This window comes from Amia ocellicauda, chromosome 15 (genome assembly GCF_036373705.1).
Source record: "Amia ocellicauda isolate fAmiCal2 chromosome 15, fAmiCal2.hap1, whole genome shotgun sequence".
NCBI classification, from domain to species: domain Eukaryota; kingdom Metazoa; phylum Chordata; class Actinopteri; order Amiiformes; family Amiidae; genus Amia; species Amia ocellicauda.
This window is the reverse complement of record NC_089864.1, coordinates 9337874-9354302: the sequence shown is the minus strand read 5'-3', so window position 1 is coordinate 9354302 and position 16429 is coordinate 9337874. Positions and strand designations below refer to the sequence as shown.

At 37.3% G+C, this 16429-nt stretch overlaps 1 protein-coding gene across 3 annotated transcripts in view; it reads right to left on the bottom strand.

Moving 5' to 3' along the window:
- Positions 1–2982: 2982 nt before the first annotated feature.
- samtor (S-adenosylmethionine sensor upstream of mTORC1) overlaps positions 2983–16429 on the bottom strand; it is a 47331-nt gene continuing 33884 nt past the window's right edge. For all 3 annotated transcript variants that reach the window (XM_066723689.1, XM_066723691.1, XM_066723690.1), the window contains 2 exons: positions 11422–11536; positions 2983–6702 (listed from right to left, as the gene is read on the bottom strand). In XM_066723689.1, the coding sequence (XP_066579786.1) occupies positions 6073–6702; positions 11422–11536 (745 nt within the window). In that variant the 3' untranslated portion in view covers positions 2983–6072. The remainder of the gene's footprint in view (positions 6703–11421; positions 11537–16429) is intronic.

Here is a 16429-nt window from a genome sequence, read left to right as displayed (position 1 = left end):
CGAGTCGTAAAGGTCATAGGACGCGTTTTCGAGCGAAGGGACGGGCGGTGCTGCTGCTGCGCCACTGCAGACAAATTCTTGATCGGATAGCAAAGCGAACAGGCATCTTAACAGCTGTGTTGGCCTAAAAGCTTTATTTTTAATAGTATATAGACATTATTATTTGATAAAGAACAGAGAGTGTATTTATTGTTTTGAGAAAAACGTTATCAATCATATCTTGCGTTTTGCATAGTGCATTAATATTGTTTTTCTCTGCAGGTATTTGACATGCCAACTAACTGTTCCACTAAATATAAAGTGTTATCTTCTCCAGCATGTGATGACACAGCCAATTAGCATCACACAATTACTCTACTTTTGGAAGGCTGTGCTGTGCAGTGAAATGTCCTGCAGATACCTTTGCAGAATGATTCATTACTTATTATTATTATTGTATTATTTTCCAGAAATGGTTAGTAAAATGTAATTAATACTCAACTCAAAAATATACCAGCCCCTACATGCAATGAAGCAAGTAAGCAACAGAATGAGGGAGAGAGAAAAGTATATAACTAAGTGGTGTCCCTAAATATTTGATCTTTTTTTTTTTGTACTTGTGATAAAGAAGTTTCAACATTCAGTGGGAATTGTTGACTTTAAAAGGGGCGATTGTCTTTATGTGTTATTTTTACCATTTGATCAACAATTTGTCTGCAGTTGTGTAGCAGCAACGGTCAAAAAAAGCTTGTCAGAACTTTCCTACTCACCTCAGTTGATACAATGAAAATATGGCATTAAACTGGTATCCATGGCATAACTTTACGATGAGGGAGACTTAATGGATAGGGATTAAACATTTTAAATATCAAATGTTGGCTAAACTGATCATGAGGGAGTTTTACATTCCCTTTCATTTCAAACATTTCTCATGCACATTTCAAATTACACCTGCTGAGCTCTGCAGCAGCCACTGAATACTGAAGTAACTCAAATGTCATTCGTAATGCTTAAAAGAACCCGCTTTTGTTCAGACAGGTACAGTTAATGAGTTGTTGCAAAGTGTTTGTTAATGCTTTAACATTTGTTCAATGCTTTATTTCTTTCAAAAAACTAAGTTCACATTCGTATAAAAAGTTCACTGTGCATCACTACCGAACACCTCCAGATGACAACACAGCCACACCTTACCTTGAGTTGGACATTTGAGATATCCAATACTAGTACCACCACCAAAGAACAGCATTATAGGAGTACAGCAGGGTTGCATTAATGCAGATATAAGATGTCAAACCTGCCTGTTACAGGTGACCTCCAACCCAACATGAACCCATTTAAACTGGGAGAGTTGATGATCTCATTGCCAGATGTTTCTGAATTAACTGCAGTCATTTACCTTTATCCTTATTCTGTTGTTTTGGGGGTTCACAATATAATCTGAATATCCCCGTTTTGTGAGCAATTCATACTCTTATTGATGTAACATAGAAGATCCGTTTTGACCCATGTTTGTTTTCAGTGTGTTGAAAGAAAGCAATTACTGGGTAGTGCAGTTCACATTCATGCTGGAATATTCTCTATGAGTCATTTCGACTTTAAAGGGGGTGGAGGGTCATATATATGATAATTTATGACTTTTTAATGCAATGTGGAAATTTAAAACCTCAGACACATTTGCTTATTTTTCATCTCTGCTGGCAAATTAAAGCACCGATTGTCACTGCTCACTGCCCCCACATAAAACATAACGGCATTGTGCTTTAGTTCAGTTTAGGTAATGGCACACCAGAGTACAAGATGAATGAAAGAATCGGCCTTGTTGACCTTTACTTCATAAGTTACAGAGAAAGGTGTGGAACTGCTCCATTCTTCAGAGATGTGTCAGACTGGCTCGGTGATTTAGGCTGATCTGACATCTTCCCGAATGAACAATGCGTCATGTGAACGTGGCCGACTTAAAAGCGAGGAGATCCATGAGTCATCAGCTGCACCTCAACAGCTGTCAGAGAGGGGGTGCCATGTCCCACGAGCTTGATCTGAAATTACCAATTCAACTGGAAGCAAAGTGGCAGAACAAGAAAGGTGATATCCAGAACCTAAAGCTAAACAGCATCATACATCAATGGCCACTAAAGCACTAGTCTGCAGTCTTCTTTTATACCGAGTTCTCTCCTTTTTGGGATTAATTTATTTTCTTCAAAGAGCATATTATTTATAGGTATGATGCGTTTCTGAGATCCAGGCAGCCATGCAAAAAGTATTTACATCATGAGCTCCATCTTAAAACAACCCCTTGGCAAAAGCAGATCTAAACAATATTCAAGAGGGTTTCTGTGAAATGTCAAATCTTGAGGCATTTTTAAGATACTTTTTAAGCAAAAGAACAACTATATATTCCTCTTTGATGTGGAGGAGATATTGAGATGAGACAAGACACTGGTCTCAGTGTCATTACAACTCTGAGTTTCATTACCCAGCACCACACAGGTCAGGACCATACAGTGGCTGCTAATGGTAAATACTGGGAAGTGTTTGCAAGATAAACCAATAGACTACAGCTCCATTTTGAATGACATTTTGAATGCACTGCATGGAATTATTTTGATTGGACAAATGCAAGAAAGTCAAACATAGTGATAATCGTAAATGCAATAGACTTGGGAAGACTACCATGGATCTTGAAAGAATACCTCCCAAAGCTGTCTGTAAAACAAATGCAGTCAAACAGTCAAAAGGGACTGAATTTGGCCTACAGAAGTTTTACTCTTTATCCTTACTTCTGTAATCTATAGGCTGATTAGAGTGAAATAGGTCTAAATACAATATAAACCACACTTGTGTAGCAGCAAGTGTATCATTCTAAACTCAAGCCAAATTATAAACCCACTGCCATCTTCACCCATCTCATAGACAATAAGAGACATTTTAGGATCCATTTTCATATTCCTACGCAGATGCGTTTTAAACCTACATAATTACCAGAGACAATAAACCACACAGAACTGCATTCACATTCATTTATAAAAGGGAAAGAAAAAAACATTGAACAATACAAACACTTCTGTGCCTTGTGGTAGTCAAAATATATTTCTTATACAAGGGAAATGAACTAGGTCATGCAGAGAGACAGTGGAGTACCAAAAAAAAAAAAAAAGACAATGAGGAAAATAAAGTGTTACTCCAACGGATCGTAATGAATAGCAGAACTTCACCCCCCAACAAGCCTCTCCATCACATCCGCACCATAACAAGGATGATCGCTTGGGTTTACCGTTATCCTCCATATGCTTTAACGGGACTGATGCAAATATCAGACTTCTAACTGACGGTTCTGGGGAGATTGAAAAATGAGCAACAAATCTGGGAAACCCTACTGAAATCCATTATGTTTAAAGGCTTTGTGGACATCCACATTTCAGCAAGGTTTCAAAAGAAAGCAGTCTGTAAGGCTTTTACTCTGCCCTCTCCTCTCTCCCTCTTGATTCAGATTTTATTCTACTTTTGTGAGACTGCTTTACAATCCATCAATACATTTTTATTACAAGTAAATCCATGACTCCCTCAGATATTGTGCCATTGAATTTACTTTCATGAAGTTAAATTAAATGTGTAGTTTCCATACAGCAAGCCATCTAAAATGGCAGTTAAAAAAAGCCTGACAGTCAGTTCAATGCACTGGAGAGAGATTCTTTTTCCACTGGATTTATTTTTAACCATGAGTAATTCACCTTCTCCTTTAAGTAACTGAAATGAGAAAGTCAAAGGAAAATAGGAAAAACAAATTAAAGTAGATTCTTACACTCCTGTGTCTTCCAGCAGATCTGAAGCCTTCAATGCAAAGAACCTGACATCTAGTCCTGTAAAGTATCATACAGCAAGGCTTCAACTGAACTACACACAATGTAAAGAAACTTTTTTTATTATTTTTTTTTTTTTTTACATAGGTTTGGAAAAATAAAAAAGTAGTGGAACTTATGAAGCATACATATTGGCAAATGTATGTCAAAAAGCAAAAACTGAGCAATACAACTGAAACCAAACAGTATAAGTAGCGGTGAGAAGAATGCTAAACCTACTCAGGAAAGGGAAATAGACCTCCAATATTAAGCTAAATGGGTTACATGTAAAGGCAATTAGCATTACAACTAGGACTAGTATGCTCTTTAAGATCTTTGTAGTTTCAGATTCAATTTAGCATTTTTATGTCAATTTATGATTCATGTGTGATGATTCTCCTTGGGGAAGATCTCACTGAGATTCACTTCTTTATTTGGCAAGTTTTTTTCAGCTTCAAGCTGTTGGCTTCAAACCACACAGAACTTGAACAGAAAACACAATCTGGGGACAAAAAGGGAAGCGATTTGTCTGAAAAGGCACCCCGATCCACGGCCTCATTAATAATGAAGGACAATTGGCTTGATGATCTCAATCTCAGTGAGTATTTTTTACTGCATCTTGCAGCCATTTCCTTATTTGGCCGTACCTACTGGTTACCCAATACAAGTACTAATATTGTTATATTCATAGGTTTTGGCACCCTCCGGGATAAAAACAACAAATCAGATAAAGTGCCACAAATTAACACTATACAGAAGGTTCGTCAACCTGAAGAAATATAATTCATAAAGAAGTGCAACATGTTATCAGCTAGTTTGCTAGTGTTATTAAGAACAATAACAACATTTCTCCACAATATTGTATACAGTACTTCTTTTAGGTCACACCAAGCTATTGCAGAAATGCACTCAAAGCAAAAAAGTAGCTATGACTGAGACCAGAGAGGGTATTAGTGCAAAACCTCATTATGAGGTAAATTATTTTAAAGAAGTACGAGACACTGACAGCTCAACACAAAGGCATTTGGAAAAATGTCTTTCGTGTCAAATAACTTTTGGCTGATGAAAGGAACAGCTGCTTGAAACTGTAAGCAGTTTTGGATTTGAAGTATTTCCTGGAGTGGAGATTTTATTAAAGATATTGATATTCTCCCAGGAATTTATAATCAGTTTTGGTAGGTTGCCCCTCATTCCATATTCAAAATGGCAGCACGTTAAAAACTGAAACACTGGATCCTGAAAAAATGACATGTTTTATGATCAAACAGGCTTTCAATGAATTATGCCAACTGGCCAGTACCTACACATTTGATAAACATATAAAACATACAAAAGCCTGGAACAGAGATGAATCGCAGTCTAAATGGTTCGCATTACAAGTACCAAGTAATTACAGTCTATGGTTATCAAAGAAAACATTGTTCTTTTTCACAGATTCACAACAATAAAATTCAAAAATCATATGCATATCGGCAAAGTGCTGGAGAAGCTTAAAATGTTACAGACATCAATTTGTTTAAGAGGTTCCCAGTGTCAGCAGCCAAAAGATGCTAGGTTAAAATGGTATTGTTGCCTTAAAAAACGGCCAACACCAGTTTGTTCAAAAGTGAACAGAACACATTGTTCGTCAAGAAAATTTAACAAAGAGCTCTATCAGACTAAATGCACAATTACACAAAGAAGTGGGTGCAAATTACAGCCTAACTCTAGGCAGTCAGCAAAAACTTCCTCAAGAAGTTTCTCTCCTCACACCTAACACCTTATTCCCCGCCCGACAAACGTGAGGCCAACATGAAAGAGTCTGACGTGTGTGTCCTCAGGTTGGTTCAGTATTTGGCTTTTAAATGTTAGATGAACTAATCTGCCTCCTGGATACAAAACAAATGACTGCATCACGAGCGTGAAGCATTCTTCAATGTTATATGAATTATTCCGATGGTCCACCGTGACGAATGAAAAGATAGAATGAACATGAAGGATGAGACCCATTATCCATCCTGAAGGCATTCAATGGTCAATCCTTTTCATTTAAAAAAGCCCCCATACAGATATATTGTTAATTTCATATCAGACGTAGAAAAAACAACCCACTTCTGTACTTCTTCTTTTTTTCCTGTGCAAACTGCATTTTTTTTTTGTTACACACAGAGCATTGAAATACAGCAGAATTATTTTGGCAACACAGCAGCTCAGACAATAAAAGGCATTTTTTAATTAATCCCCCCCCGCCCCATCTTTGCTCTAAGTGTCCGGTCCATTAGCTCTGCAGTAAAATGGGGTCTTCCATCTCGTGGAACATTCCGGAGCTGGCTTGGCTCTCGCCGGAGTCCGAGTCATAAAGTGCTTCAGGGAGCTCCATGAACCCGCAGGCGATCTGGTCCTCGTCCGGCTCGGATCGGATCTGCACTGGCACGTCGGCGTACTCCTCCTCCTCGGCGTTGTTGAAGTCCTGCGGGATGTACAGCATCTCGGGGTAGTTCCTGCTCACGAGGTCGCTGGTGGTGTTCAGGGAGACCTTACGGAAGGCGATGAGATGCATGTGGGAGAACTTCACGTACTTGTACCTCTTGAAGCCCAGCGACTCCACGGCCACCTTCCAGCTCTTCATCATCGCGGCGTGCCGGTTCTGGTGGGAGGAGTCGGGCGTGATGATGAGGAGCAGTCCATTCAGAGCCAGGAGTTCGTGGGCTTTCTTGCAGCAGATCCAGCGCTGATACGGCGAGGGGAAGTAGGAGAGGAGGAGCGAGAACACCACCACGTTGAAGAGCTCTCCGGGCAGGGCGTCGATGGGGTTGCGGAGCTGCTTCAGGAAGGCATCCACAGCATCTCGCGCCAGCTGGAGAGGCTGCTGCAGCTGCAGGTTGAGGAAGTCGCATTTGTAGACGCTCTGGGGGAAACACAAGTGGGGAGACAAGGGGAGAAAAAACAAGCATTGTCAAAGCAGGACGTCAGGCAGAAGGGAGAGTGTTCTATAAATACTGTCTAAATCGGTCCATTTCAGCAGCGTTAACATGAAATATTCAGGTAATTTCTTATTGCTTAAATCATAAAGCAACTGAAGAAGCAATGTGCACTCTTTCAAATAATACCTCTGTTTTCCATTATGGTTTAAACCGGCAGCACCTCAAGTCTGCACCTTAATTTTCTGAATCTGTTGCATGAAATTAGCAGAAAGTGTAAATATTTGTATATTTATATATACACACACACTCCCATTTCTATCTGTAAAAAAAAAAATCTAAAAATATTCGGTTGGCATATGAACAGTTGATTTCCACCTAGCATGATTAACATGGATGTAGTGAATTTGTGAAAGATATCAAGTCCAGACACTTAACTGAGATATGTGGAAGTATTAATTAAAATTAAGTATTTTCTGAAATGAGAAACCGTTTCCGTTATGCAGCTGAGGATAAGAAAAGTGTTATCTGCAACAAACTGTAATAAAAAGGTCTCACTTCCAGGGTGCACGGCTAAACACTCAAACTATATTTAAATGTTAAAGCCTGTTCCTTATACATTTTCTTAGTCAAGGTAAGCTGGAATAAACTATAACACTTCCACACACAAAAACACCTAATAAAACTAACTGGAAAACGCCAGATTTCACTAGAAGTTGGAACAGGTCGACAAAATGTTCCTAACAAAGAGAAAGGGACATCTTCACACTGTTAAATAAACTGGTTCACTTCTTCTGCGTTACCTCCCACAGCATGCGTCACCCATTTCAGGATGGATTTCAGAGTACTCCCACTATGCAGAGAAGATAAGCATTTAGCTGCATCAGATGCAACACTTCTATAGAAATGTCATTGCCTGGGAGGTTCAACAGGCTGTTCTGATTGCATTCTTTTAAAGGGAGTATAAGGTTGTGGAACTGAACAGAGAAGAGAGGAAAATGTAATATACACACCTACACACAAAGGTCACAACACATCTACCTCATGAATCAGAAACACAAAAGGGACCTAATGAGGCCTCACGTCTCCTTTCCTACACCACGCCATGCTGCCGGCATCGCTAATGCTTGTGCTCTTCCTGCACATTACCAACGCTGGCTTTGTAATCTTGCAAAAAGACACTCTTGTAAAACTGGGAGATTATCAGACACTGTCTATATTTTTTTCCTCAGCAAGCCACGAGGTTTGGCATTTCTGGAACAGCATACTCTAGATCCGAGGCCTCCCGCTGACTGACCCTAATTGCTGATATTTATCAGTGTTAAATTAACTGCAATTCTAGCTCTTCCAGTGCATCACACACAATCCCACCACACAGCAGCTGTGTTGTTAATGCAGAGCGTCATGTGACATGATTTATAAGCCTCTTTCATTGCTTTCCTTTACCCTCTCCAGTTCATTTTTATATCTTCACAAACACCCCCATCAAATCCATACATTTCCATCTTCACAAAATACAATTCTATAAAAAAAAAAAAACTCTTGCAAAACAGAGACAAACCTAAATTAGGTTTTACTAACCAAGAAAGTCATGTTTTGTTTAAAACCACCATCTAACTTTTTGGTTCTTGTACATTTAAGATTTCCCCATTTGTTGGTGGTGCAACACGTCTCAAACGTTTAAGTGCACAAATCATCCTCTTTTTGAAGGCTACATGACAAACAATGTTACCCTATCTGTTCACACAATCCACCTCTCTTAGTCACTTACAATCAAAGACAAGAGGCATGACTCATCTGCAACGTGATGCATCAGTGTGACGATGCCAATTCAGAAAGCCTTAAACTGCACTTTTTTTTTTTTTAAATCATTGACAACAGATGGGAAAAAAAAAAAAAAAAAAAAAAAAAAACTTTCCCACCTATTTGAACACTGTCGTCAGAAATAAAAAATTCACAAAGCACAGTTCAGGGTCATATTATTGCCAAAATACTGAATACAAATTACTGCTAGCAAGCCCTTCCCTTTTTCTGGAGACATTTCAGTTTCCATTCAAGATGTAATCAGTTTTGATTATTACAATAAACACATCCCATTGGTTATTAAGGTAAACAACTGGGTCATTTCACAGTTCAAAATACTAATAAATCAAGAAAATAACATTTTTAGCTACTGTCAATCTCTCCTATTCACATCACAGCACTTCTCAGACTCAGAAGGGATGGCGTTAAAACAAACAAACAAACAAAAACAACTATTCAATAACTTCAGTAATAAGATTTTAATATTGGAAACAAATACATTGATGTATAAACCATCTTTCCTGTTGTACAGTATCACTCAATAGAAAATACAGCTCAATTTCTGAGGAATTACAAGCAATTCATTTTTAACTTGTAATCTGAACTATTTTATATCATAATGCAGAGACTGTATATTAAATAAAGTGTCAGTAAGCAATTAGACTGAGGTGGAGTAAATTACAGCTGTAATATAAACTGTGTTCTAATTTTATGTCTATCACATTAATCTACAACAACAACAAAAGTGTGACGGACTATAACATGCTGCTGATCCGGACCGGTTCGCATGGCTCTGACAGAGGGACTTTGGGTGATCTTTACATGATGATTTTCATTCATTTTTGCTGCAAGCTGGCACACACAGATACACATATTATAAGCTGCCAGCTATTGGACTAAATTCAAGGCTGTCTTGCTGTGCTCCTTCAGGTTCAACAAGACAACATCTGTTAACCCATCTCGAAGCCAAGAAACCTTCACTGCACATTGAAGAGAGTGGCCTGCTCCCAAAGTGTAACAGCTGGGTATGTTATTTCAACTACCAAATTTGTCTGGGGGAAAGAAGAAAGAAAAAAAGGGTATCCTGGTAGAGCCTGAAAAAACATGCTAATTCAGTGAAAATATAAGTCGGCCTTTGACAACGTTATTCACTTTCTTAACTTCCTTTGGGAACTGAAATGTTCAGCTTATAATTCGTATTATTAGTCTCTTAAATGCTCCATTACAGTTAAAAATCCACCCGTGTTTTTGCTGTTACGCCACATCTTCATGGAGTTGATGTTTGTGTTTACCCTCCGTTTCAAAGCAAAAGTTGGCTGCAACCCGTCTAAAACTCTTTCATTTAGGTAGATGTAGACTCTATTCTGCTTCCATAAACACAGGCCTCCCTGCCAAAAGCCCCTGTAATCACAGAGGTAACAAAACTGAGCATCTGCTCTGCCATTTGAAACTCAGCAGACATGACTGATAATTTGTCTTGCAAAAAGGCACTGCAAAATGACTTCGCCACAAGATCTCCAAATTATGCCATTTATCTAGTTCAGGCATTTCTTCGACTTGAGATCAGCCAGCAGGGACATCCCGGTGTCAGGAAGGGCAACAAGAAAGCAGCGCATGTTGCCGTTGTGTTTCCACCCCCCCCCCCCGATGACTGCTGTGTGTGTGTGTGTGTGTGTGTGTGTGTGTGTGTGTGTGTGTGTGTGTGAAAAAACATTGGAAAAAAACAACACTTCATGCAAACTCCTGTAAGACTACTGCAGTTAAACTAGTAACACCTAATGCTTATGGTTTCACAGCTCCATTTAGTTTAAAATAAATTAACATTCACAGCGGTCTCGTATTTGTGATTTTCTTTAATTTATGTTTTAAACACTCCATGACACTTCACACATTTAGGGTCCCAGCTGTTTAAAGTTAAAACTGAAGCTGGATTTATATTTTTATTACACAAATTCCTCTCTGTATTAGAACACCTTTTGACAACCTTTTAATCACAAGCGGAGGAGACATACTAAACGCATAGCTGTGCGTTTGTTCAGCAGACCACATTTACACTAACATGTATAATCCTTTACACCCAACAGCAATAACAATGTATTTATTAGCTATATTGTGACTCCTCTTAATGAAGCTCAGACGTCTTTATATTCTTCTTTAGGTTTAGGACTTTCAAATCCCTGCAATGGCCATTTTACTTAAATCTTTCCAAAGCTTCTCAAATCTAAGACAAAACACTGCTGCAAACAGTATACACCAAAACATAAAATGCCACCTCACACAGGAAAATTATGTTTTATAGATTTATGAATCACAAGTAGTGCTTAAAAGGCAGCCCTGGAACAGAGAATATAGGGCACTGGACCACTGATGTGATTGGTCCCAAGACCCTGAGCACTTACTGTAAGGTACTGGTTTATTCTTACATGGGAATTTAATGTTAGAACAATCATTTTGGATGATGAATAAGACTATTTACCTTTAAGTTACCTTTAAGTAAGTTCACGAACATTACAATAAGCAAATCAAATTCATTCACATACATTTTGTAGCGTGTTGGGTCTTGCAATATTAGCTGAACATTCCCTTTGTGACCAGCATTTATTTACCTTTAAATCTCTAACACCAATATCTACCAGTTTCTAAACAATTTCTAAACCTGCTGATCGTGCCGAAAGAGGATTTAATGAAAGGTGAGAGTTGCCACACTCAGTCTATCATTTTTTTTTTTATAGATAGACTGTTTGCCCCTTTTCAGGATTAAAGATATACATCTATAAGATCCAGCAATCTTCTTATTAATCTTCACTTTGGCAATTACAGAGCACAAGACTAATGCTCTTGGTCCGAGTAAAATCTCCTCTGTTAATTTACAGTGGAGAGTAAATCCTGTGAGAACCACATACCTCAACTGCAGGCACAATATCAATGCCAACGGTCAGGAACTCATCAAACTTCAGAAATGGGTTAAAGCAGCTGCCAACATCCAGCAAGCGGATTTTCCCCGATTGGTGACTCAACCTGCAAAACAGAACAGCATCTTTGTAATTTCAGAACAAATTAATCAATAACAGAAAACACTACAAATCATTCAAAGTGGCTCCACAGAAACCTCCCTTGCTTGTGGCTTGACCCCCTATTACAAGAGGAATATTAAAGCAAAGATATTTCCCAATATGTTTGGCAACCCCTTGACTGTATTCGGTTAATAAAAATTGTAAGAACGATATTCTCATTCTCAGACTGTTTAATGGTTTAGGACTTAGGTGTGCCACTCAGTGTTGCACAGAAACAAAATGCTGCACAAAAGGGAAAAATATTTGTTCTTTATTCAACACAGCCGCACAAAACTGCACTATGTGGAGAAAGTGATAAACTACAGGAAAACAATTTGGCTGCACTGTTAGAGAACTGGTAAAGTACTCTAACGTCATTAAAATACATTTTAAAAGTAAAATGAATAGCAGTAGCTGGGAAACAAAAACGAATAAAGATAAACTACCAAAAATAACAGGAAAAAAACCCTTAGGCTGCTTTTCGTCAAGGGTGCCATGATGGCCAGTTCACATTGTGATACTTTTGTACAACAGTGTACTGCCAGCACCAAGGGAAGTCTTAGTAATGGTCTATATAGCTGCCAACACGAGATTAATCCATGTCACTACGCTGAGTGCATAATTGCTATTTCTTTGATACAATAAAATAACATTTATATTAAGTTCCAGCTGAATAGGAATACAGGGTGGAAATAATTTAGAGCATAATTTCTGAGAATCCCATTTTCTAACATATCATCCGACTTATTTTATGCACGGCAATTTACAGTGCATGCAATTTTAATCCAGTAATAATTAAAAATGTTACTGTCAGATGGGTCTTGGATTCATAGTTAGTGAAACAACGTGACATGAGAAAGGCTACATGTTTAAGGTCTGGACACTTGTTTCTTCATCAAGTATCTAAATCTCCAGCTATAAAAAGAAATCTAATTAATTTATCAACTGTTAGTGAGGGATTATGCGATGTTCACGCATCACTAAATGCACATGATTGCCATAATGAAAAGCCAGAAGCATTTTTTGCAGACAGCAGGACAGGGAAGACGAGTTAAAAATAAATTGAGTCCTGAAGGGCTGACTATATGCATTTTCTTTGCTGCAGTATTACTGCCAACAGGGATTGTTCACCCTGCTTCGTTTCACAGAAATATCTGCAGATCCACTTTGGGATTTTGATCCCTCGTACTTCGTATTAAGGAAAGGACAAAGTGCAAATCTAATCTGGACTGTGGAAGCAGATCCATAGCAATTGATTACAATGATGTAAATAGATGTGCACCAGTACTACGGTGACTGATAGTGTGAATATGTAAAGAGGTCGATATGCGTCATCATGTAGATTTCAACAGCATGACAAGCAAAGGGTTGATTTATTCTGTAACAAAACAACACCAACAAATGCGAAGTAATGATTATTTTTAGTAATCATTTAAAAGTGTCTTCTTTGAAATGACCGGATGCCGTCCAATGCTTTTTTATGTATCATTTGATTTGTAAAGCCGCATCAGAAGACTTGGTCTGCACTGCCTGAGAAGGTCTTAGAACAGTGCCACAGAGGATTTGTCACTGATTCATTATTAAAGCATTAACACCAGCCCTGAGAGTTAGGGCTGAGCAGTTGTACGCAGCCTGTGTTATCACAGCACCACTTCAGAAACCACTGCAGGTTCTTAGAACGGCAGTTTCTCACATTTGATAACATATTAGTCTCACGTCCATTAAAACACACACTGTATTCTGTGAAAGCAAGAATAAACTTTTTTTTTTTTTTTTTTTTTAGCTTCAATATATATTTTGAGAAGGGACAGATTTCACAAGCACAAGGCACAAGATTAGAACATCTTACGCTGAAGGAAAATAAACGAGAGCAACTTTGTTATGTTCAGTTTGAGTCATCTTGCCTATTTATAATTTACTTCTTCTAATACATTTCTATCATGAAGAGAGTGAAGAGAAATATATGTTTACATACACCTTAGGTTTATTAAATAACATTTTTTATGTGCAATGACTAACAGATGTCTTATCACTGTGCCACTTTGTGGCTAGAGCTCCTTCCAAGGTTTAGATTGCTTTTAAACCCATGTGTTTTTATGACATTAGGTAAAGTCCCAAGGTCTCTTTCCTATAGGCTTGTAACACAGAACAGCTGTTCTTCTGTTGGCTCTTGGAGTTGTGTTGTTTTTATCATCTTCTATTCTCTGAATGCTAATATTGCAGACAGATGCACTGGAGTAATCACGATTATGGTCTTGCTTCAGAAGAGTAATTAAAATATTATGAGACAGATGTTTATGGTCTCGATAAATCAATATATATATATGTATTTTTTTTTTTTTTAATGTAAAAGCTAGGGTCCCAGCTAACTGGAGAGTTTCCTTGGTCTAGACAGCAGGATAATACAAATAGTTTGATTTTGTTACAGAATACTTTTACGTCTGCAGTGTTAAATGTGGCTATTAAACCATTTATATTATTCTGATAGAAGATAATAATATACACATATACATAAATGGGCCACAATTAGTTTTTCAGAGATTTCCAAAACAACAAACAAACACAGCTACCTTAGTTTCTGTTCAAATTATTCTAATGAATTGTGTTTAGTTAATTATTAATATACTGTTTAAACTAAGTTCAATGAAAAACTCACAGCCCAGGTATGGACCTACTAAATTCAAATGTCTTCACAGAGATTCTACTAAATTACATTTCCTGATGTAATGTTCTTCAGCCTGTATTGTAAAGCCATAGGAAAATGTATAATAAAGCATAACATTTGTTTTCATGTTAATACAAACTTTTTAAAAATAATACATGAGCTCCATTTGTGTAACAAATGTAAAATATATGTCCAAACTGTTTCTGATATTTACTAAAAGAGACTATTTTTGAAAAAGTATATTACAAACATGCATATTTGTATTGTAATTTTTCATCTCATTCCTCAAAATGTCATGCATTTAGAAATAATGTCAGAACACACATTTTCAAAAGGAAATAAAATAAATATCTGGGCGCCTATTTGGATTTCCAAAGTATGGTCAGAAATTATGAATCTAGGCAGCATAGTTATTTCAATACTGAATAAATGACGTTCTTTGCTGCTAAATTACACAAAAGGCCTGTTAATTGAACAATGTTAATTGAACAATGTTAACTAAACCTCACAGAACACTTGAAATCAAATGCAGCTTTCAACCTGTAATATAAATTAAAGTTGCATAACTTCATCTTTATTAATGCAATCATGGAGCACTTTGTATAAAGAGGCTTTAAAATTCTGTATTATTTAAATAAAGCATAATGTATCACTTTTGTGGCTAGAAGGCAAAATGTAATTTTGCAGAATAAGCTTGATCATACCCTGAAAAATAAAAGTCATCCTGAGAGTTTAAGTCACATTTAAATTACCTCAATTTAAGATAAAGGTATACTAATAAGTAAATCAATACATGGAAAGAATACTTTTTTTCCCCCCAATCTGGTTTGGTGTCTATAAACCAAGGTTAAACAGAAAAGAGAACATAGTTACAATATTGTAAAAGGTACTACTGTGCTGTGCTGACATTACAGACTGCAGTCTTTTTTACCAAACAGATTGCCTATTCATTTTGCAGGATTCACACCCAAACAGTTAACCGTTTCAATGCAAATCAAATCACGGAAGACTTGTATTTCCTGCACTTTGCCGTCACAGGTGTTAGCAATTATTTAATATATGCTGATCAAGACTTCGAAAGTACTCATGGTCCCATTATCAATGAGGCAGAAAAACAGGATAATTACCTATCTTTTTTAGTACATTCACTAGGGAACACACAGAAAGCAAAAAAAAAGAAAGGGGAGGGAAGATTAAGTCTAGCCCAGTGTTCCTGTACGTGACAAAGTAACAGAGAACAGCCATTACTGCACAGCAAGGGCTTTGCTTAGACATGTCCTTTGTTCATCGGGTTTTCAATCAATTCAACCAAACATCATCTGGTATTTAGCACAGATGGACAGTTACCAGAAGCCAAGCATGTACACACACACACAAAGTGTATTGTTTTCTTTTGTTCCCTTGTGAAGGATGCCGATTTACATCTAGCGAACAAGGTATATATAAAATACATTTTATTTTACCTGCTGTTGAATGTTAGCGGAACTCACAAAGGATTATTTACTAGTAAGTACTGTGAGGAAAATGAATACAGAGTCAGCGGAAATATCCCCCTCAAGTTTGGGAACTGGCTCCAAATTCCTTCTCCCTATTGCAACACTAATCCTTTAACCACCCAGCCACACTGAATAATGCGATTGTTTCCTCGTGCATGAACACAAATTGGACATGCATGAGTGGAAAATGATCTTAGTAGCGAAGGTAAATTTGAAACATTTTCATACATACTTACAACAGCCATGAATACATAAAGAAAGAAAGAAAAAGAAAGCAAGCATTTGCCAAAAAGATTCTCAGGTGTGTGCACATTTGCAGTCAACACAATTTATTATTGATGTAATCATACGACAACAGTTATTTTCATTGCACTAAATTAAACTAGCCATTTTAGTAAATAGCTCAAGAAATAGAGGCTTGACTATAAAAGGCTTGTTCTGCTTGACATATCAAGAAATATTCAATATTAGTTTTGCCTTACAGAAGAGCACATGTAATTTAATGACCAATTTAATCTAATCAATACACCAATAGTTCAATGGATATATTTCGTGTATTTGACCCACTTTATGAACTCACAGTTCTGAATAAATTGTCCGAAGAGATTCGAGCACTGTTCATAACCTTTTGTTTGTGCACTCTAATTAAAATCCACAGATCTGGTATTACTTAGATCTGCTGCCACTTACATAAGAT